General features: G+C 46.9%; 1 protein-coding gene across 1 annotated transcript in view; it reads right to left on the bottom strand.

Moving 5' to 3' along the window:
• Window positions 1-23,343, bottom strand: part of LOC144791093 (serotransferrin-A-like) — a 171,732-nt gene that overhangs the window by 30,469 nt on the left and 117,920 nt on the right. Inside the window, exons 9-11 of the mRNA XM_078665749.1 lie at window positions 6,028-6,182; window positions 2,364-2,460; window positions 1,129-1,170 (exon numbers count right to left, since the gene is read on the bottom strand). Coding sequence (XP_078521875.1) covers window positions 1,129-1,170; window positions 2,364-2,460; window positions 6,028-6,182 — 294 coding nt within the window. The remainder of the gene's footprint in view (window positions 1-1,128; window positions 1,171-2,363; window positions 2,461-6,027; window positions 6,183-23,343) is intronic.

Raw genomic sequence — 23,343 nt, forward strand, 5'->3', positions numbered from 1 at the left:
AGATTTATTGACAATGCTGTGATCTGAATAACGATATTTTAAAAGAGGCTGTTGCAGGAGCTCATAAAAAACATCCTCAAAAAGGGTGTTTTGCAGTCTCATGAATGACTTCCTCAAGCTGAGCCTGAATGGCGTCTCATAAATGTTATCACAAATGTGTCCTTGCAGCAGTGTCTCATGAATTACATCATTGTTCTGGGCCGCAAGTAGTGTCTCACAAACTACATCACCCATCGAATCTTGTAGCAATATCTTGTGAATGATATCTTCAAATTGACCCTAAAGTAGTGTATCATGAATTAGATAATCTATTTGACCTTGAAGCAAAGTTCCATGAATGAAATCTTCAAAGTGAATCTAAAGTCGTGCACCATCAATTGTATCATAAATGTGAGCTTGATGCAATGTCTCATTTAGGACATCTACAAACTGAGCCTGAAGAAGTGTGTCATCAATTATATCATACATTAAACTTTCTGCAGCAGTGTCTCATTAATTGTATCTTGAAATGTATCCTGAAGCAGTGTCTCATAAATTATATTATCCATCTGACCTTGCAGCACTGTCTCAAGAAGGGCATCTTCAAACTGAGCCCGAAGTAATATCTGGTGAGTTGTATCATAAATTTGATCTAAGTCAGTCTCGCATGAGTGACATCTTCTAATTGAGTCGATAGTAGTGTCTTGTAATTATATTATCCATTTGACCTTGCAGCAGTATTTCATGAAAGACATCTTCAACTGAGCCTGAAGTAGTATTTCATAAATAATGTCATCCATCTGACCATGTGACCATGCATCAGTGTCTCCTGAAAGATATCTACAAACTGTCTCCTGAATTAAATATTCAATCTGAGCTTGTAGCAGTGCCCTGTGAATAACAGTATTGCTCTGGGCCTCAAGTAGTGTTGCATGTATTATTTCTTAAAATTAGGCCTAGCATAGTGTCTACATCCAACGGTCTGCATGCGTCTTTCAAGAATCGTACACATCACACAGACAGAAAGGTGTGGTTGCTTGCTTTCTAACCAGTGTCATTTAACAACGGCAATAACATTTGTTTACAGATTTGTGCAGATCAAATGCCAGCACAGAAGCCAGTGTTGTGCACAGCCACATCACCACCCACCTTTTGCCGTTGATCCTTTAGTGTTACATGGAGACTTATCACCTGAAAAGAGAAGAACTAAAGATTAAAAAGAGAACGAATAGAAAAGATGAAGGCATTTTGTTGGAAATATTCTATGAACTAAACACTATATATCGGAAATCAAATCTAACCTTCATATTTCATGCAATGAACCAAGTTAACCATCTTTACCAAATTATGCATACCCTGTTGAACAGAATTTTTGCTCTTTCATTCATGTTTTATTTCATGTTTTTGAAAACGTTTTCAATGTTGCCTTTATTGATGCAGAGCGCCTAAGATTTTACTACCTACGCCTCTATACATAGTTCATCCTGAGCTCAAATCAAAATGAGGGAAGCATAGCTGTTGAAGTTGCTGCTCTGCTGTGCACCAGAAGGACAGGACAGTGCAGAGCCATAGTTCCTAAGATATGGCACTGCTACTCTCTCGCCTGTGCTTGCACACAAACAGGCTACCTAGCTCCACACACACACACCTTTGCATCATAGTGCAAAGGTAGTGCATGATGTTTACAATAGGTTTTGTACTGGAAGGGTACCATTCCTTAACACTTTGGATAAGTGCTCTAGTTTGCAGCACACATGCAACGTGTGAAAAGTTAGGAGAAATCAAAACATTTCTCCTTGTAAATGCCCCCTTTAAGGAGGTTATTTTTTGGCGCAAATACCTGTCTAGCAACTTTTGTAGTTAGGCCTTTTATTCATGTAGAGAACATGCGAGGCCCCTTTAAATAAAGTAGTGCAAAACAGCACAAGGAGAAAACTGTGTTTCTTTTAGGGCAACTTTCCGGGAAGTAAATACTTTATAAAGACTTTGCACTAGTTTGCATCCTTTTGAGTGAGCTTGCAATGGCAGAACGACCAATAAATAGGCACTGGCCAATTGATTAGTCTATTTGAGGTACCCATTTTCATCATTAACACATACTATAATTACAAATTTGAGAAACAAGTTTCTTTGTCATACATCTATGCCTGTGTTTCAGGTATATTGCTTCACTAGTTCACTCACTAAGATGGCACCCAGGGACTGGCACAGAAAAGAAGATTTTTTGACATGCCCTTGTTAAGATGCAACGTTCACAAATGGGTCATAAATGACTAGTGTGTGGTAAGCAATGCAGGCTTGATTTTGAAAGGATAAATGCAAACACTGATTTTGTTAATAATCTGGTTTGGTTTACAAGCTGCTTCTAACAGAAAATAAGTTACCTGTGTCATAGTATTCCGCCATGGCAGGCACTAGGCCACATTTCCCAGCAGTGTACATATATCCGCCATCCAATGCTATGGCATCTGCCTCACGCCTCTACAATGACAAAACATTTCTAATTAAATGCAAAAAAATGTAAATGCAAAAGATGGTCCGTTCCAGAAACACATCAGGACTCCCCAGCTCTTGACCTGAACTCTACTTCTAAATTTATCTCATCCAGCTCATCTACAACTCCATCAAAGAAATACAAAAGTGAGCAAGGGAAAGAAAATGGACACAACTGTATAAGCACAACAACTAATCAGTGTAGCCAAGTGAGTCTTAAGCTAGAACTATGATGCAATATCTTGAGTGTCGGCAGGGAAAAATTGATCAAATAAACACCTTTTATATCAAGTTAAAAGACAAAGTAGTATCCTGTTCACAAATGTTATAGTAGAGGTTTGGCATGAAAGTCCAAGGAGGCTGGTAGAACAGTAGAAAAAAAACCCTGGAAGAGTATACAGAGTTATTCATACTCTACAATCATGCCTTGCTATAAATACTTTGGATATAAGATAATTCTATCAAATTTCAGAATACACCGACATATCTAAGAAATCATTTGAAATTCTGGATCAGTGAACATCTGTTTACCAAAGTGCCAGCGTTAGAGGAAATGACATCACATAGCCATTGACCTTCAAAGACATCACAAGGTTGACGGCTTCTCTCGTAATTTGACCCTCAATAGTCTCCTATCCTACATCACTAGGTTGACGCCATCTCCCATATTTCCACCCTAAATAGTCTCCTATCTGCTGCTAGCAGGCAAGAAATTCAAATACAGAAAGTAAACAGTACTTGTTCCTGCTGCTGCCCTAATGACTCAAAGACCAGATGTAGCAAAGGTCGCAGTCACAAAACAAAAAGGTAAGACAGAGGAAATAACTAATTAAACTCGTTGAAGGTCTGTCTTCTTGTTTTCAAAGAGGCACACTCCTATATGTAACCATCCTTACAATTGTTTGAGTATAAGTTTCCAACAACTTTTAAAAATGTATTTTTCATTTAAGCTGCCCATTATTTTATATATAGCTACCTGATGGTGAAAGACCTAAAAACTACCAAAATATTTTGGGGCTGATTTATGAGAGGCTTGCGCCACTATAGCGTCACTTTTTTTGAACCTCCAGCAGCACAAGCGTCTCAATCATATCTATGAGGCGACGAAAAGTCACCCTGTGTGGCTTTGCATGGCCTCATAGAAATAGAGTAAGAAAAACCAGGGCAAGTCACTGCGTGATCTTACTCTGTCAAGTAGGCATTTCAAGGGCATTATGGTAGGTGTTCCCATGCAACACCCATGGATTTTGACACTGCCCCAGATTTACAAAACCATGCAAAGCATGTAAACCTTGAGCAGCACCAAAACCTTACGCCTCCACACAGCAGGCGTAATGAGGAGAAAGGTTTTCACTTTTCCTTGTTTTTTCCACTTTCCATGTGTGCTGTATTCTGCAGCTCACATAGAAGGAGGAAACCCCCTCTTGGTATTGTTTTTGTGCAGGAAGGTGCCCCTTCCTGCACCCAAAAAAACTCCTGCCTACATTGACGCTAGGCTGCAATATGTGCGTCAACTCAGGGGGAAAGGACAGGAATGCACATATTTCATAAATAGGGTTAATTCCTGCCCTTTCACATTGGCATAGAGAAGCGCAGCAAGAAGATTTGCGGTGCTGCCCTATGCCAATTCCTCACAAATTATGCCCTTTGTTTTTAGCCACACCTTTGACCACGCCCCCACACTCACTGACCTTTGGTTTGATAAACACTGTTTAATAAGATTTCCCCGCTGTAAAAATTATTTGCTATGGGAATTGGGGCCATTTATGGTTGTTAATAGTTGTCAATGATGAGGAGTACCAAGTTACAGAAATGTTTGTCTGGAGGGGGTCCTTACTCCTAAAAAGTTTTGACTGGGGGGGTCTCAGCATCAAAAGGTTTGAAGACCTCTGCACTACAGGAACCATATTATCATTACTTTTTGTGACATAAAAAATTTAGTTTCCCAGAGTTGTTCTGTGTATTGTGGCACTGCATCATCCTCTTGCTCTCTTGGCATATGACGACAGCACCCTAATTAAAATATAGGTGGTATCTAAAATACACATTTAACTGTGTTGTGCTGTAATAATAATCACCAATTTATTATGGACGATTAACAAAGTTAGTTACAGTGATATTTGGGTGGGTTGAGATCATGTCACATCACTTCCAGGGAAAATACAGGGCTGGAGGTCATATGATGACACTCCCTGTATGTCACTGAGGACAAAGGGTGTGTGATGTCACTTCCACTACCCCTGGCATTGTGGTCAATCAACGTTCATACTTCACTGGATCTAAAGCAAAAAAGCCAACAAATATAATTCAAAAATAAAAAAGGCTGTGCATCATACATAACAGGTCTGAACCGGGACCCCAAACTTTCTGCACAAACTGGATACTATTTTGTTTGTACCCAGAATATTTTCTTGAGTCTTCCAGCAGGGGCGGCCTTAGGCATGTGCAAGCTGTGCACCTGCACAGGGCCACCAAACCCCAGGGGCCACCACACCAATATATATCCTTAATATAATAATCCTCTAAGGATGGATACATATTTGCGTGGCGGCCCCTGGTAGGGATTTGGCGACTCCGGCTCTGTTCAACTTCCAAACACCCTGACCATCCCCTCTTCACTGGCCTCTGCGTTCCACCCCGCCTGGACACCCTTTTCCGGGGCCCCCTACCTACACTCCCTGCCCAGGGCCGCCGTGAGCCTAGAGCCGCCCCTGCTTCCAGAATGGTCCTAGAGATTCAAGAGTAAGAGACATGTAGTTGGGGTGTTCAGTGTATTGGGTCACAGGCTAAGTTGAACTTGCAACTGGCATGATACCCCAAGCTACATGCTGTTGAGGAAGATCCTAAACACCTACCCACTCAGAACAGTATCGGAATGCAAACTGAGTTGACAGAACTCTCAGCTCTTTCCTCGAAAGGACCAGTCCCTGCCCAGGACGTTGCCTGTCTGAAATAACTCCACTCCACTGGCCCATTCCTAAGCGGAATGGAATACAACTGCAAAGAACTCAACGTTAGAGGATCCAATCGTCTTCAAGAAGCACCAGATCATTTAAAAAAAGGGCTAATTTTCATCATTGATCTATATGAAGGACTGGTAAAAGAGAATGATGAAGCAATTTCAATGCTGCAAATTGCTCAGAAACCCTATATACAAACCATACCTTATCTCTATTATCCCTGTGATCATTCCTTTAAGCCTAAACATACATCCAGTGGTATGAACGTCTACCTAATTTGCAGATGCTTGAGCCATGCATTGCTTGAGAAGATGACAAAGTCTCTATAAAATCACGTGTCAACATGTTAGGGAATCTGGTCAGAGGTTAAAATGGCTATAGAGTTTTATCCATTCCCAACATGTATCTCATGTTCTTCAACTCTGTTTCAAATATATGGGCCATCCTGCTTTCGAACAAAAGAGGGTTGTTGCGCTCTGCAGTTACCAGAGCACATACAGCCCAGAGTCATATAGACCTGAGTCATATATCCCCGGTTCCCAGTAGCTGGTGTGTATATATTCAGGTTTACCCAACTCCAAATGGAATTGCATACCTGTATCTTTTTGATACAGTCGTCGACGCTTGTGCCTGATTTACAGCCGATGGCATCTCCGCTGACAGCGCTCCATGCATCACATTGTGCTTCTTCGGCTTTGCTTAGAGTGCACCAGTACACTTTGTTTGACTTGCTGGGGACAATGCTACTTGCTGTGAAGAAACCAGAAACATTCGGACTAGTCCATAAATCATATTTTAAGTTATTTCAACCAGTTTTATTCTACACTGCTATCAGACCTATCCTTATGGATGTCATAAGGATAGGTCTCACCATTTCACTCTTTGTGTTTGCTGAAAGTTTTCAAAAGTGCATTACTCTTTCTCCGACCAGTATCACAAGTTCACAATAGTATTCTTGACTTGCAGAGGAGGAACATAGATAATGTTCAGACATAACGCTCATCTCAAACAGCTCCTCTGAACATACTTCGCGGTAGGGTCTAGTTCTGAGTGAAGCACATCTCTTCAATTTCAGATTACCCCAATTTTTGGATGATTAGATATTTCCTGAATTCTCAGACATATTTGAGATTCAAGGCCATGTGCACATATTCCTTTAAAGCACAGATGTATTGTTGTGTCCCACTGTCAGGTACCCCTGGGTTAACCCTGCATGCTAAAAGCCGAGAATGACTAAAAGAAACTTGCCTTTTGACTGATCATAGCTGCTATGCTTAACAAAGTCTGTTCTGGTGAGCATGGTCAGCGACTAGCTGCCGCCTCCCCCCCAATCCGGCACCCAACACCCAGGAACGTGGACACGAGACGTGTTTTACTTTTTGGAAGGCGGGCGCTAGTCGCCCGGCCGTATTTATTAAAGTATGAAATTAAAAAGGTTTTAATTGCATAATCAACAATGAATACAAAAATCAGCAGGACATTCAGTTATACAATTGTTATCAACAAGTTTGAGAGCCTGACCTTAACAAAACTCTAATACAAGTTGTTCCTAGCTTAAACTAAACATCCTACCTTGATTTTTGTACATTTCTGGCCATATGGCAGGGTCACTACCGGTGTCAGGTCCTACAAGCTGCGCCTTCCCCCTAGAAGTGCGCATGCGCAGTGTTACCCCGGGAATTGCCCGGTCTACGCCCCAAACTCCATTTACCCACTAAAGGAGGGCCCTTACTCTGCGCCGGTGGCGTCATGAGTCCACGCGCGCGGGGTGGCTACCAGCCTAAGGAAAGCGTGAACTACTCCTACCCGCGCTCCTTTGCATATTACCTTGCCCCTGGAGTACTGGGAGTGGCCCGCAGGCCCCTCCCCCCGGGCGGGAACCTCCATAGGATGATGCCCGCCCCCTCAGACCTCAAATATGTGCTCACCGATAATGACCTTACCGCATGTCCCATACCTAATAAATACGACGACCTATGGAGAAATTCTAAAGGACAACTACACTGGCTAATAAATAACAGTATCCACGCATAGCTAAAAGGGGAAAAAAGGCCTAACGACACATGGCATAACATTACAATTTGGTTCACTCATGTTACTCAAATTTACAATATCAACGTATAGCTACAAAGGGAAAAAAAAGGCCTAAAGACACATATCTTCAAATACAGTTCACTTCACACATCACTTTTCTACAAAGGGAAAAAAGTCCTAACAACAGATCACAAAATACAACAACAGCCTACTCTCTACCGCGGTCCATACCTTTGAAACTTACCATTAAACCGGACATAATGCTGCTTAAACTTTGTACCAAGGGATGGTGGGTGGGAAACAAAGAAGCCCCGAACGCGGGGCACAGCGTTCAGCGAGGGAGCGTCCAGGGACAAGGGGGTCTCCTGGGCGCTCCCCACCTCTTATTCCCGAGGGGCCGGGTGGCCCCTCCTATCGCCCGCCCCCCCCGACCCGGAACCAGTCCATTGAATCCGGGTCAGGAGGGGCGCCGGCCAATCGGCGGTGGGCCGCGCCCCAGGGCACGCCCCCACCGTCGAAGGACCCGAGGGGGAGAGGAGGTGAGGCGGTCGCCGCGCCGCCATGCGTGCGGGGGGGCCGAGGGCCCCCCCTTTTCACATGGTCAGCGACTAGCTGCCGCCTCCCCCCCAATCCGGCACCCAACACCCAGGAACGTGGACACGAGACGTGTTTTACTTTTTGGAAGGCGGGCGCTAGTCGCCCGGCCGTATTTATTAAAGTATGAAATTAAAAAGGTTTTAATTGCATAATCAACAATGAATACAAAAATCAGCAGGACATTCAGTTATACAATTGTTATCAACAAGTTTGAGAGCCTGACCTTAACAAAACTCTAATACAAGTTGTTCCTAGCTTAAACTAAACATCCTACCTTGATTTTTGTACATTTCTGGCCATATGGCAGGGTCACTACCGGTGTCAGGTCCTACAAGCTGCGCCTTCCCCCTAGAAGTGCGCATGCGCAGTGTTACCCCGGGAATTGCCCGGTCTACGCCCCAAACTCCATTTACCCACTAAAGGAGGGCCCTTACTCTGCGCCGGTGGCGTCATGAGTCCACGCGCGCGGGGTGGCTACCAGCCTAAGGAAAGCGTGAACTACTCCTACCCGCGCTCCTTTGCATATTACCTTGCCCCTGGAGTACTGGGAGTGGCCCGCAGGCCCCTCCCCCGGGCGGGAACCTCCATAGGATGATGCCCGCCCCCTCAGACCTCAAATATGTGCTCACCGATAATGACCTTACCGCCACAGGCCAGTATTGTTAACCGACGATCTGGCCTCCCCCTCTATCCCCTGCCTAAGGACACACTCCTCCTATCCCAGCCCTCTAGCCAAGCCCAGATATTGTCAGACCATAGGACATTACCCTCTTCTGTCAAATGAACCCCGTCCTTCAAGTAATACTTGTGACCCCAGATGCACCCATGAGGTATTGACTGTAACACGGGGGTTCGAAACAACCTATCCAACCGTGTGTTGATCCTCTTTACCGAGTGATTCAACGCCCTGACCGAATGACCCCCCCGCCACTGAAGTCGAGGTATGAGTTGTGACCATACTAGCGTGCACCCGGGGCAGGTCCTAGCTATCCAACCCGCTGTTGAGATAATCTCTTCAATCAAGATGCGCCTGCCCAGTGTTGCCAAGTCGTTCTCCCCAAGGTGAAGTATCACCACTGACGGTGGAGACCGCTGGCGTGCTAACAGCCCTTGGAAGAAACCCCTAAACTCGTGAAGACACAACCCACCTCTGCCAAAGAACGTGATATTCAACCCTAGTTGTGCCGCCCTTTCTTTCTTATCACCTGACAGGAATACACATTCCGCTCGCTTCACATATGAATGACCGACAATCCAGACATTGTTCTTTGTTGTTTCCTGTTCGCCGCTCCGTGCCGATGAATCTTGGCGGTGCCCGACGACAAATTCCTCCCCTGCGTAACAGGTCTGAGAAACTGTAAGAGAGCGGAAAGAGACCAAGCGTGAGTGACAAGTAATCATAGCATGTCAATCCGAACATAACGTTTATAGCAGTCTGATGACCACCTTCCAATTGTCTTCACTCTTTCCACCGGGAGGCCCCCCGCCACCGCCTCAGTTGCTGCCCCAATCCTGAAGGAATGAGATCCAAAATCTCTAGGATCAAGACCTGCTTTTGTAACCCCTATTTCGAACACTCTCCTGAATTGATACCTGGTCAAGGGGCTCCCGTCGGCGTGACAGAGCAACGCCCTGCCTGCTGAACCGACCATCCGTCCCATGAGTGCTTCTACGTGCCTCACCGGGCAGCACGGGTTGGCGGGCGCCCGTTGCAGAACTATGGTGTGACCCCTAGCTTCTTGATCGGTCTTTGATTTCTGGATAATCACCCACATGGTGTCACCCCTTATCGTCACCCCAGCCTTCTGCAAGCCACCTAATATGTCAGACTTGGATCCTGCCACAAGTTCACTAATTCTCAGCGCCCCATAAAATGCCAGGGAGAATGCCGCCTTAAAAAGAAGCACTTCCCACTCCGAGTTACAAACAATCTCCAGCGTGCCCAGTAAGGCTGTTAGCCGGGCCAACCCCATGGGCTTCCTCTTATCCTTCTGGTGTCCCTGAATACGGCGCCATCCCCTTAAAGCCTTGCGTATCATAAAGGTATTAGTGGGATCCCTGAAGCCCCTAGCTTGAGCGAAGAATGACACTGCTGCCCTATGTCTGGTCGCCGCTGCCACTGAGCGCCCCTCTTCGTGCATCCATTCTAAATAGGCTGCAAACCCATCCTCCTTCGCCCAAAGCACTTCCCACTGTGGCCCCAAGAAAGAACAATAAGACAGAAACGCCCCTTCGTAAGCCGTCTTGGTCCTGGGGGCTAGGCTAGCGACCACGAGGTCCTGTAATCTGGGGCACCAATCTGCCAAAGTACTGCTGGGAAGTGTGCTGGCGAGGGGTCTGCTGTGGGGAGATGTTCCCTGAAAACCTGCATTTTGAAGCGAGAAAGGGAGTCAGCAGCATTGTTTAAAACACCAGGGACATGTTTGGCTCTAAAATTAGCATTCAGTTTAAGGCACCGCAGAACAATTTCTTTGATCAGACGAAGTATGAAAGGACACCGCGCCCCCTGCTGATTGATACATTCCACCACTGTCATGTTATCTGACCAAAACACCACTGATTGGTTACATAGGTGTTCGGGCCAAACCATCAGTGCCACCCATATTGGAAAAAGTTCCAGGAAGCCAATGTTGCTGAGCAAGCCCCATGTGTTCCATTCTTCTGGCCATTGTTGAGCGACCCACCTATTCCCTAGGATGGCACCAAAGCCCACACTACCGGCCGCATCAGTCCATAATCCCAACTCCGCCGATGTCGTGAGCGGGCCGGGCCAGACCACCCTACCGTTAAAATCTTCCAGGAATGCCATCCAAATGAGCATGTCCTGGCGAATTTCAGACGATAGGCGCGTGCGGTGGTGCTTTTCCTTCAGCCCCCTCATCGCATGCGCGATGGAGCGAGAGAAGGGGCGAGCCATTGGGATGATTCTTAGTGCGAAATTCAATTGCCCTACCACCTCCTGTAATTGCTGCAAAGTGACCTTCTCCTTCCGGAGGCATAACTGTAGCGATGCCTTGAATTTGCACACCTTGTCCCTGGGTAGTCTACAACATCTCTCCATTGAGTCAATCTCGATGCCCAGAAATTCCAAGCAGGTGGTCGGGCCCACCGTCTTCCCAGGCGCAAGCGGGACCCCAAAAGCCCGCATGAGCACGCAAAATTCCTGCAATGCCAGTGCGCACTCCTGAGAACCCGCTGTACCGAGGAAGAGGAAATCATCTAAGTAATGCATGACCCTTTGATGGCCCGTCACTTGTCTCATGGCCCATTCAAGAAATGAACTAAACATCTCAAAGTAGGCGCAAGAAATAGAACAACCCATAGGCATGCATTTGTCCATGTAGAACCTATCCCTAAAGGTGAAACCTAAAAGATGCTGGTCCGCCGGGTGGACTGGGAGGAGGCGGAAGGCGGATTCTATGTCTGATTTCGCCATCAGCGCCCCGGGTCCAGTGGCCTGCAATAAGGTAACAGCCTGATCAAAAGAGGCGTACTTAACACTACAGATACCTTCGTCAATGGCATCATTCAGTGACGCCCCCTTTGGCGCTGACAGGTTATGAATCAATCTGAATTGCCCCTTCTCTTTCTTGGGGACAACTCCCAATGGGGAACACACAAAATTGGGTACTGGCACTGCGGGAAAAGGGCCAGTTATCCTGCCTAAGGAAAGCTCTTTGTCAATTTTGGCGGCCACAACAGCCGGATTGTGTTTGACTGATAATTGATTTCTACAGTGCGCACTGCCTGTGTATCCCCCGGCCGGGATCCTAAAACCTTTAGAAAAACCTTCCTGGAGTAGGGTGGCCGCTTTGTGGTCAGGGTATCTGTTCAACAATGGAATCATTGCCACCACATCCACTGGAGTGGGGGGGCGTAACCTGTCTGACTTAAAGTGGCTTTCCCCTACCCCTCTGTCCTGTGTTACCTTGCTTGGACCTACAGGTAGTTTCTGGATGAGAGGGGTGCCCACAGGAGGAACATGCATGCCTAAACTTACACGCGGCCCTTGCGCAGGTACGCCTATTAAAATCCCAGCACACCCCTTTCTTCTCTGGCCCACCTGCCCTAAATTTCCCAGGTATTTCACTCGTTTGGGGGGGCCGAAAGGGCTGCTGCGGTCTAGTGAACGCCTTGACCGCACCGAACTGAGGGGGCGGTGCAGTGTCAGAGAACTGTTTGTGCCAAGCCATGGAATCTACCGAGTCCCATGGCAATGATCTATTGAATTCCAATGCCTTCCTAAAGTTGACATCATAACCCTTCCATGCTTCCCCAGAATACTGTTGACTCCACCCCACAATCCTGCTCGAGTAGCAAGCCAATGCAGCCTGCAGATCTGGAGGACGCTCAGCCTTAACTGCAGTGAAAACAGCCCATGCTTGCATCCAATTATTGAGATTTTCCTCAACCCTGAATCTAGTACACTGCGCCCTCCATTCACTTGGGAGCATCCACTCTTTCAGTGCTTTTGCCTGCTCCATTTCCCTATTATCCAACAATAAAGAGTAAATGTACACGTATTTATCAGCCCAAATCATTTCTTTCACAGCTAAAGACACATGCTGAGCTAGATTTTCGCTCCTGGAAGGTATCACACCGTCCCCCAAGAGCGGCAATGCCACTTCCTTACCAAGTGCGGGCACCGGGGGCGGCTGCCCTCTTACTCCGTCCAGCTGGGGAACACTCGGACCTGCAAGGGGAGAAGAAATTGGCAATGCAACACTGTCGGCGACCGGTGCCGATCTGATTTTTTCTACAAACCTTGCCGCCTCTGCCGCATGGTCTGCAGAATTCGGGAAGGCTCCCCCTTTTTGGAGCCACGGCATCATGGCCGTTAACTGAGTCAACAATTCGGGTGGCATTGAATCTACATTACCCCCCGGGACAACAGGTACCACTGGGGTTATGCCCAGTGGTCCTGGTCCAGCTGGCAGGGCGGGCGCCGGGTGTGGCCCGCCTGTACCCGGGATTGTGGGCACCGGTGCGGGAGCAGACCCAGCGTCTACTGGTTGACCTGCCGGCACCGGCACCACAGGGGCAATGGGTGTAGGCACATGCGGGGGTGGGACCACCGCGGGCGGTAACGGGTCCACTGGGCTTGGGGTGGGGACCGCCTCCTTGGGTCGTTTGGACCTAGGTTTCCCTTGCGGGGTGACAAATTCCCCTCTTGGCACTGGTGCCACCCTCTTGCGGATCGGTCTCCCGGACGGGCCCGGTGCCTCGCCCTCTCTATCCTCCAACCGAGCTTCCCGCTCCTTAATTTGTCCTAGCTGTTGCTTAATGTCGCTCATCTCCCGCATCATAGCCCGCATCATAGCCTCCATGTTGGACCCCCTTTTTCCACCCCTTGGACCTGGCATGACGCCTACCCCAAAAACACCCGCTGCCTACTTAGTTCCCAACAGGTCAACTGTGTGTACCTTTCAGATGGAGGGTCACCAGGGGGCTTTCAGCACCATGCAACGGCGACCGCAACACTAGCGGCTTGTCCGCTTATGTAAGGGGGTGAGTAAACCTAATGTAGACCCACCCGGCGGCCACCAGGAGCGATGAATGCTAGCCCCCCGTACCCCTCTTACCGACCAGTCACTCGTCCTCGCCTGCGATAATGATCTGCGGCCCCTGCTCACACCACGTTGCGTGTTGGATGCTCTTCCGTCCTGTCCGCTAGTGAATGGCCCCAATAACGTAGTTAAATTGCCTGGAATTAAACAAGTATGTTATCACCGTGTACAATGAATTTAAAGAAAAAACACTGCAGTGTAAGGTTGGAAAATTAATTAGCTAGCCATAAACATTAATCCACTGTCTTAAAACTGTAAAATTATTCAGCTGACCAATTTATAAGCACTAATTCACTTTCGTTACAAAATTGCAATGCTTTCACTTCTTACTACCCATTTACCCTTTAGATGGGTCTCCCAACCAGTTCCTGCAATCAGTTTGCAATAGTACAAATTCATGCAACATTTAAAGATCAGAAAACATCCATTCACTTTCCTTCCTAAATATACACAATTCTGGGGCCTGATTTATAAGGTCATTCGCAATTCTTTTACCTCTAGATACCCTTAACGACTGGAAAACACAAAATGATTATACTTTCAATGGGGTCTCCCCTCCAGGTGCTGCCCTGGTCGACCCTGCTTCGCTTGCAATAGAAACCAACACACCTACGAGATCCACGAGCACACGCGGCCCTTGTCGTGCGAACAATGAACTTACAGGGAGCCCCGGGTCTCCCAATAGTACGGATGCAGCCTTTTTGGCGGTAAACTGGACCCGCGCTCTATTTATTAAAGCCAACAATTAGCCCCGGGTCTCCTGAGCGTACGGATGCGGCCTGTATTGCGGTAAATTGGACCCCGCGCTCTCCTTATTAAGGCCGGTCCACCGCTTGTCCCTGCGCCCGTCTCGAAAATACCTTATGCGGACGCCGTACGCGCCGCTTTAACTACTACCGCTTCTGGGCAAAGTAGCTCTGCTCCCTCCCGTAGGCGCCGCTTCAGAAACTCCACCAAGCTTGGACACGGCGCCTCGGCTCCCGCTTCCTCCGCTGCCGACTCGCGACCCTGCTAATCTCCCTGCCGGATTCACCACACGACGCGGCTGGCTCTTGGCTCGACGCGATCTGAAAAATAAAAAGCGGGAAACAAATCAATAAAACAAAGAAGCCCCGAACGCGGGGCACAGCGTTCAGCGAGGGAGCGTCCAGGGACAAGGGGGTCTCCTGGGCGCTCCCCACCTCTTATTCCCGAGGGGCCGGGTGGCCCCTCCTATCGCCCGCCCCCCCCGACCCGGAACCAGTCCATTGAATCCGGGTCAGGAGGGGCGCCGGCCAATCGGCGGTGGGCCGCGCCCCAGGGCACGCCCCCACCGTCGAAGGACCCGAGGGGGAGAGGAGGTGAGGCGGTCGCCGCGCCGCCATGCGTGCGGGGGGGCCGAGGGCCCCCCCTTTTCATTTGTGGGGCTGTTTCTGTTGGCATGGCAGTGAGAATGTATTTTCCTGGTGACTGGACACTGGTTAATGAACAAGGTGCAGTTATTTGAATAGTGTCAGTTGACGATTTTTGATTAATAATGCAGTGGTTGTGTGCTATGAATCCTGTATTCTGGGCTGAAAATGTTTTAGTTTACCAACAGCTTACAAACTTACGAGTTGCTTTGCGTTGTTTTTTTATACAGCACAATGTGCTTTCTGTGTAATAATGCGGAGTTTAAAGGATTCTCAAATTGCACCATGTTATCTACTTATGGTTTTTTCCTTTGCACTGTGGGACCTGTAGTTCTGCATTAATAATACAGAAAGCAAAAATGTAAGTACCAAAATTCAAAGAATAAAACCAGGTCTAAAAAAGTTATTAAGCAGGGTTGGCACTTATCATTTTTAACATTGGCTTTCAAGCAAGCACTGCCCATACTTCTAATGAGATGAGCAAACATTTAGTTGCTAAATGTAATTTTTGAGACTCTCAATGTATCATATAACTTGAAACTTTAAATCAGATCAGTCAGCAAAAAGGACTTTCATGTGTGGCTGGCTTGTGCCGCTGGTGACTACACCTTCATCACAACTAAGCATGTTAGTATGTGATCATACTGCCATTGTTTAGAAAAGTTAGAAGTATTTGAAGATGACACTCATGACACAACTGTGGCTTTTATGCAAACATTTAGAACCTGATAACGAGTATGGCTGTCCATTGCACCATCTGCTGTGGGACCGCCAACCCCATGGTGAGACCGCGTGCCAGACCAGAAGTTTTTTCCAGGTCTGGCGGGCAGTCCTACGGCAGTCTAAGAGCTGAGGTCTTAGAGCGATGGTCTGTCAGGCTCATAAAAGCATCTAACAGGCAGACTTCCACTCTCAGAGCGCCGATTGCACCTTCAAGCACGGTGTGGCATACATGCCAAACCGTGCAGGAACTGGGGGTGCAAATCGAGGTGGACACTACATGTGCTCCCCCACCCCATATTTCCCCCAAGCAAAAATTCAGCAGAGAGATGTGTTAGGGCCCTCTATCTTGCCACTGCGCCACCCTTTTAATGGTGGACTTACTGCCATCAAAAGGCTGGTGAACTGACAAGTCGGAATATAGTTGGGGCACCGCCAGCATATTCCTGCTCACTGTCACTGGATGAGGTCATCAGTGATATCATTTGAGATGTCACTAGTGATGTCATCATTGTTGTCACTGACCATGTCATGTGTGATGTAATATGTAATATGTGAGGTCATAAGCAGTGCATAGCAAGAGCGCAAGTTATAGTTAACTCAGGTAACTATAATGGCTGAATTTCTACGTTTTTGTACGAGTGAAATGTCAGCAATACTATAACGTCCCTGTAACCTCTGTTTTTTTGAGTGAATTTCTAAGGTTTTTTTTAATTCTATTTGCTAACTATAACCTCACTGTAACCTTTGTTTTTGTGTGTGAATTTCTAAGGTTTTTTAACTAGCAGTCACGTTTTCAGAGTGGTGGAGAAACGGGCTGGGCCTCTGACCAGCTCTCAGGAATTCCGCTGTATAGGACTTACACGAGGTATCAGGAGGTCTTCTTGGCCCCCAATTTTTTTAAAACGTCAAGCAAAAGGGACCCCCCTCCCAAGGCTGATTTTGGCCCTGGGGACCCCATCCAGCGGAGCCTGGCATTCATATATATATATATTAGGGAGTGGCGGCACGTGGCCCCTCTCCCCAGGCCTATTTCGGCCCCAGGGACACCATCCCCTAGGGCAAGGCCTTTTCCTTTTTTAATGCAAAATTAAAAATAAAAGTGAAGGGGGCCCCATGGCCCCCACTTAACGGGGACAGTTTTGGCCCGAGGACCCTATTTCCTTAAATATAGGAGGGGGGCCGTGCATTCCCCTCCTGAGGCCAATTTTGGCCCAGGGGGCCCCATTCCCCAGGAGAAGGGCCCTAACTTTTTTTTTTTTTTTAAATGGGTTGGGGGACTTGCATGGCTTCCTACCCCGGATGATAATGCCCCAGGGACCCCATCCCCCGGGCAAGGCCAGGTCATTGGGGAACGCGGGGGTAGCCTCAAGGCCCCCACGGTCCCTGCTGGCTCCTCACCTCCTGTGGGATCCAGTATTGCTTTTGGGCAGAGGAAGCTGCTAACATGCAGCTCCTGCTGCCCAAAAGCAATTCTGTTCCGCTTCATGGAAGCAAGAGCATTTTTCATGCTCTTGCTTCCTTGAAGCAGAACAGAGTTTGATGTGGCTTCCGCCAAGCCATAGCAAACTGCAATGTCCCAGAGGTGAGCACCCAGGGACATTGCTGATGCTGGCCCTGAAGGGTGGTGGTCCCCAGGGCCATGGACGGCTCCTGGGAGGGGAGCGTACAGCCCCCTCCCATCTACTCTGTAGCCTCAAGTAGGCGGTGGTTCTTGGGGCCAGGGGGCCACAACGGACCCCCGCCATTTACCCAATTTGTGCTCTGAGGAGGTAGTGTCCCTAGGGCTGCGGACGCAGCATCGCCGCCGCATTTCAGTACATAACCACGGGGAAGTAGTGGTCCCCGGGGCTGTGTGGGGGGCTCATTATGTTCTAATGTAGTCCCATGGAGGTGGAGGTCCAAGAGGGAGCAGGGCGTGTGGCCCCCCCCATTTTAAAATATTATCCCCTGGGAGGTGGCGGTCCCTAGGGCCACTTATGGGGGCTTGAGCCCCCCATGAATTCTAATATATATATATATATATACACACGGCCACCACATTATTAATTCAAATTGCCCCCAGGACCTGGTTCACCCAGCGGCCTAATTAAACAAAGGGATGGAGACCACGCTTCATTTCTTAAACATTTTCAGTAGGATTCACGATCCACCGTAACTCCCACCAAGGTTTTTTTAAAAAAAAAGCTTTTGGGGCCCTGGGGGCCCCTGTCAGACCCCCTCAAGAGGTCCAGGGGGTCAGGGTGTTTCTATCCAGCCCCTTTTCTCTTTTTTTCATGTTTTTTCCTGTGACTCAGTTCAACCGAGTCTCAAAATGGCTGCCAACACTTCCTGGTTTGAAGAGTTGGCAGCCAATCATATCTCAGGCATGAGATCGTGAGGGTTTGCAGATCCACCGCAGCCACAGTTGTATATCTGATAAATCTTTACATTTCTCAGGAACACCATTTAATAAAAAGAGTGCTTTCTGAACCTTTTTGCTAAATTTGGTGAAATTCCGTTCAACACTTCGGGCTGTAGCCCTGTCTTAAGTTTCCTATGGAAATTAATATGGAGAAAAAGCGCTTTGGGACCCCCATTTTTTTCTCGGCCCCCACTTGATGGATCACTCCGAGGTTTTCAAGACAGCAGCTGACTTGACTGCCCCATTCGTTTTGAGAATTTCATGAAGATTCATCAAACGGCACTAAAGTTATTGGCAAAACAAAAAATGCTTTTATCATAGAAACTAGGTCCTAACTATAAATACCTGCTGGCGACTGCCAGTAGGTAAAATATATATAGTTATATACAAATATGTGTATGTGTGTGCATATGTATATATGTATAAACATCATGTGATCAAGGCAGGGATCTGCTGAAACGTGTCGTGATGGCGGCTGGTGGTGTGTCCAAATAAATTTTAAAAAAGCACCAAACCTGGGGCTAGGCTCTTCTTTTCGTGGTTTGAAGAAACTGCTTTGCGAGGTTTGTGGCATATATATATATATATTCACTGAAAAAACCATAGGTTATAGACCATATATAGTTAGGAATTAGCATTTACAAAACCTTGAAAATTCACTGAAAAAACCATAGGTTATAGACCATATATAGTTAGGAATTAGCATTTAAAAAACCTTATTTTACTCACACAAAACCATTGAAATTCCATATATAGTTAGTTGCACTAACTATATATTGCGCACCCGCAATCCACTGCTGATGATGTCACATATTACATCATTCATGACATGGTCAGTGACATCACTGATGACATCACTGATGACATCTCAAATGACATCACTGATGACATCTCACTTGACATCAATGATCACATCACTGATGATATCATTCATGTGACAATACAATGCATCTCCTCACATTTTAATATAACCTCTGTTTCACCCAGTGTTAAAAACAGAGTATAATTTTTGAAACCATTGACACACCAATACTAGTTACTACATACGTACTCACTGATTCCTACGTCTACACACACATTCACTCATTCACCCATACAATCATTCATACATACAATCACTCATCTTTACAACACTATCATATGCACTCATACACCTATACAGACACTCACACTCTGCCACTCATCCATGGAGTTACTCACACACCTAGTCAGTCCTGTAAAGAATCAATCACACTTCCATTTTCTACTCTATACAGTTAAACATAGAGCACCTTACGTTTTCAACCATATACTAACACATACTTACTCTCTTATACAATCATTGATACAAGTACACATTGATCTGTACAGAGTCACACACCTCCCATCCAGCCACACACACACTCAGTCTCCCATGCAAATACTTGGGCAATCAATCAATAACCCATATAGTTACTCATATAGCTACTGATCAACACATGCAGCAGTTTACAGAACAACAGACATAATGATGCACAAATTAAGACAGTTTAGTCACTAACCCATGCACTCAGTGAGACACATTTAATCACTCACTCATACATTCAGTCATGCACCTACTAAATCCTTCGTCCAGACACTTATACATCCACTCATTCTTCAATATGTAAGACATATTTTAACTTTACAGAAACATAGTCACTGGATGTTGTCATCAGTGATGTCATCAGTGATGTCATTTGAGATGTCATCAGTGATGTCATCAGTGATGTCACTGACCATGTCATGAATGATGTAATATGTGACATCATCAGCAGTGGATTGCGGGTGCGCAATATATAGTTAGTGCAACTAACTATATATGGAATTTCAATGGTTTTGTGTGAGTAAAATAAGGTTTTTTAAATGCTAATTCCTAACTATATATGGTCTATAACCTATGGTTTTTTCAGTGAATTTTCAAGGTTTTGTAAATGCTAATTCCTAACTATATATGGTCTATAACCTATGGTTTTTTCAGTGAATTTCAATGGTTTTTTAATAGCAAATATCATAAGCTGTCGAATGTCAAGTACGTGGTAAGAATTTTTTTTGTCGTGTTTATGCACACTGATCTGCTTTGATTGCTGCCCCCCACCCCTCATTTCTATTAGGAGTACTCTCTCTTTGCAGATAGTGAAGGGTAGTTAACGCAGCCCTTTCCCCCTTTGTAATCCGTCGTGCCTGCTTCTCTCTCCATTTGATTGATTGTTCTCTTTGGTTCATTCTCTATTTACAAACAAGCACAGAGTCGCAATACTCTGTTTAGTCTTTGCAGATAGCGAAAAATCGTGTAAAAAAACAAAAGGAATCGAGCAAAATCAGTAGGCCACTAATGGGATCTCTTTTGACCTCGCTAAAATAGAAACATTAGGAACAACCTGTTGAAAATAGCAATGCGTATGTATATAAGCGGCGTTCATTTGTGTTCACAGTACCCCTTGTTGATTGTTTCAATCGAGCATTGAATTGTTCGAAGTTAATTCTCTTAACGATCTTCTCTACCTGCAAACGAGGAAGAATAGGAATATTCTATCTCCCTTTGCAGATAGTGAAGGGTAGGTAACGCAAGCCTTTAACACGTCGTACCTATTTCATTCCTCATTGATTGATTGATTGTCCGAACATTGACTGTTTGGGAATTAGTTCTTTTTGGAGGTATTCCCTGTTTGCAAATAAACGTAGGAAAATCTTTGCAAGTAGTGAAAGGGTACGTAATGCGGACCGTTCTCCCCCGTTGTAATCTGTCATGCCTATCTACTCCCCACTGATTGATGCACCTTTTTCACCCGGACCATTTACTAGAGATACGTCATCTGGCCCGACCAGAGAGCACCCCTAGTGAAAAGGACATATGCAATAATAACGAAGTGATCACTGTATCCTGTTAACAGAAACTTTACCATGAAACAACCTGGAAAGAAAAAAATAGGAAAACGAAAATCAGTAGGCCACTGATGAACATGAACTTTTATTAAACAACGAACAAAGAAACGATAACATAACGTAATGATAAAACCTATTAATGTCCTAGAAACAAGAAAACGTTAAAATATGCCAGTGGTGAGAGACCAGAAAAACAGTAAGAGAAACCAAATCACCCCTCGCTGTCCCACCGCCTGCCACGCCAAAAAAATCGATAGACTAGGGAAAATGCAAGTCAGTAGAACATCCACCCCCACTCTGGAAACTTCCAAGGTGGGGCAGGGTTCCGGCTACGCCCAGCCGGGAGCAGCCCATATAAGGCAGGTCCTGCTGCCACGCCTCGGCCAGGAGATCCTAACGTAGGGTGTAGCCGGAGGAGAGGCCGAGACCAGCGGGACCCGGCCAGGGGATTGCCTTTACAACGCTGAACAGTTGCAGGGGGGGGGAATGTCTCCTCGACCCTCCCCTCTCTCTCCCAGTCCGGCCGCGGTGGCCCTTGAGAGTTGCAGGTAGTCCCGCCACATGCTCTTCCGGTCCGACCACCAACGGTCGGGGGGCCGAGGCCGACGGGATCCGGCTGCAGCCGATAAACCAAGAAACCCGTTCATGGGGCCAGAGCCAGGGGCGTCCGGCCGACATCCACCGGAAGCCCGGCCCGAAGACGGACGGGACACTTCTTTCTTTTATAATGGCTGCGACAACACTGGAGGGGGATGTCTTGCACATGCCTCCGACCCCCCCCTCGTCCTCATCGCCTGGTCCGGCCATAACAAATCTCAAGCGAGACGCCGTGGGGTGCACTGGGAGGGAGAGACGGTGCGAACAGGCCTCTCCCGCCTCCCCAGGTGGAGGCTTCCCAGCTGCACCCTCAGCGCTCCAGGCGGTGGCATCCTAACAACTACAGTGCTGCACAGTTTCGGAACGACCTAGATAACGGTTCTTCCACTGTGGCCATGCTGCAACGTCTCGCCCGGCAGGGTGGAGCCCGTCCGCTCATGTGACCCCGCGATCGCCGGTAGCTGCCGAACTCTCAAAATGGCGGTCGACCTGGCAAGAGCGGGCCCAACATAAAGAAATGGCCCGGTCACTGGTTGACTCCACCACCGTAGTCCTCCACGACCTTGAAGATTCTAGAGGAGCCGCGGGAGTCTCCGACCCCCGATGGGGAATGACTGCCATGATCGCCCGTGGAGTGACGAAACTGTATCCGCGGGACGTCGGCGCTCCCATGCTGGCGCCAGCCTCACTTTGAATTACTACAATCCTGCAGACCTTACTTCCGGTGAAAGCACAGTGTGACCCGGTAGGAAAAATTATTGCACCCCCTCCCCTTTTTGACTGATAGTTCAAACCACCGATCCTTTCCTTTGCCCTTTTAACGGAACTTTGGACTGCCTCCCCCTCTTTTACATTTTCTAGAGAAAACAAAACATTAACCACTACATTAGCATAGCAGTTGACACCAGAACTGTTTTCAAATTGAAAACCAACAACATCTTCAACAGAATCCTTTTTGTTTCTGCTGTGACCCTGCTACAGCACAGGCATTGTCCCCAGCAGTAATTCTGCAATGCCGGTAAGAATAGCTGTGGTGCCTACTGGACTCACTCACCCCCGCGGCGCCCCACGCCGTTTTTTGCTGGGCGGCAACTTACTAGACATCACTTTCGTGCCATCTAGATTTCAGCGCGTTCTGCTGCCTTGGAACTATTCGCACAACAGACCGCTACTGACAAGAATATTTCATTATTAGTGCTGTCAATTTCAATAAATCTATTGGATAATTAAAAAGAAATTGCCACGGTCTCTTCGTTGTTTAAATGTTTTTACTGTTTTTGTTTTGTTGTATATATTTATATGTTATTAAAGTTTTATATTCCTACTACTTTGTTGGAGTGCTATATATTTTTAATGTGACACATAATTGTAAAAACTTTGATGTACAAAGAGTCATTCCTGGAATCTTCCGCTTCAGGCTCGGTCCCCTCCCCAATCACAATACAGGATGGTTTTCAGATAGTAGGAACGCGTGTGCTGTGACGGATCACATCGGGTGTGGGCCTTGATCTACTATAACTCCTTTGAAGAGGGGTGATTCTTTACAGCTGGGGCCATAAACTACATCTGCAGGGCTAGCTGATAGCCTAGGACCGGCCTGGACATTCGGACACAGAGGAAGAGGAGTGTCAGAGGGTGCGGTAGTGAATAGGGCGAAAGGGAGGTGTCGGGCGGGCACAGAGTGTGATTCTCAGGGAAGAGCAGCGCAGATGGGGGAA

This window comes from Lissotriton helveticus, chromosome 11 (genome assembly GCF_964261635.1).
Source record: "Lissotriton helveticus chromosome 11, aLisHel1.1, whole genome shotgun sequence".
Classification (NCBI taxonomy): Eukaryota; Metazoa; Chordata; class Amphibia; order Caudata; family Salamandridae; genus Lissotriton; species Lissotriton helveticus.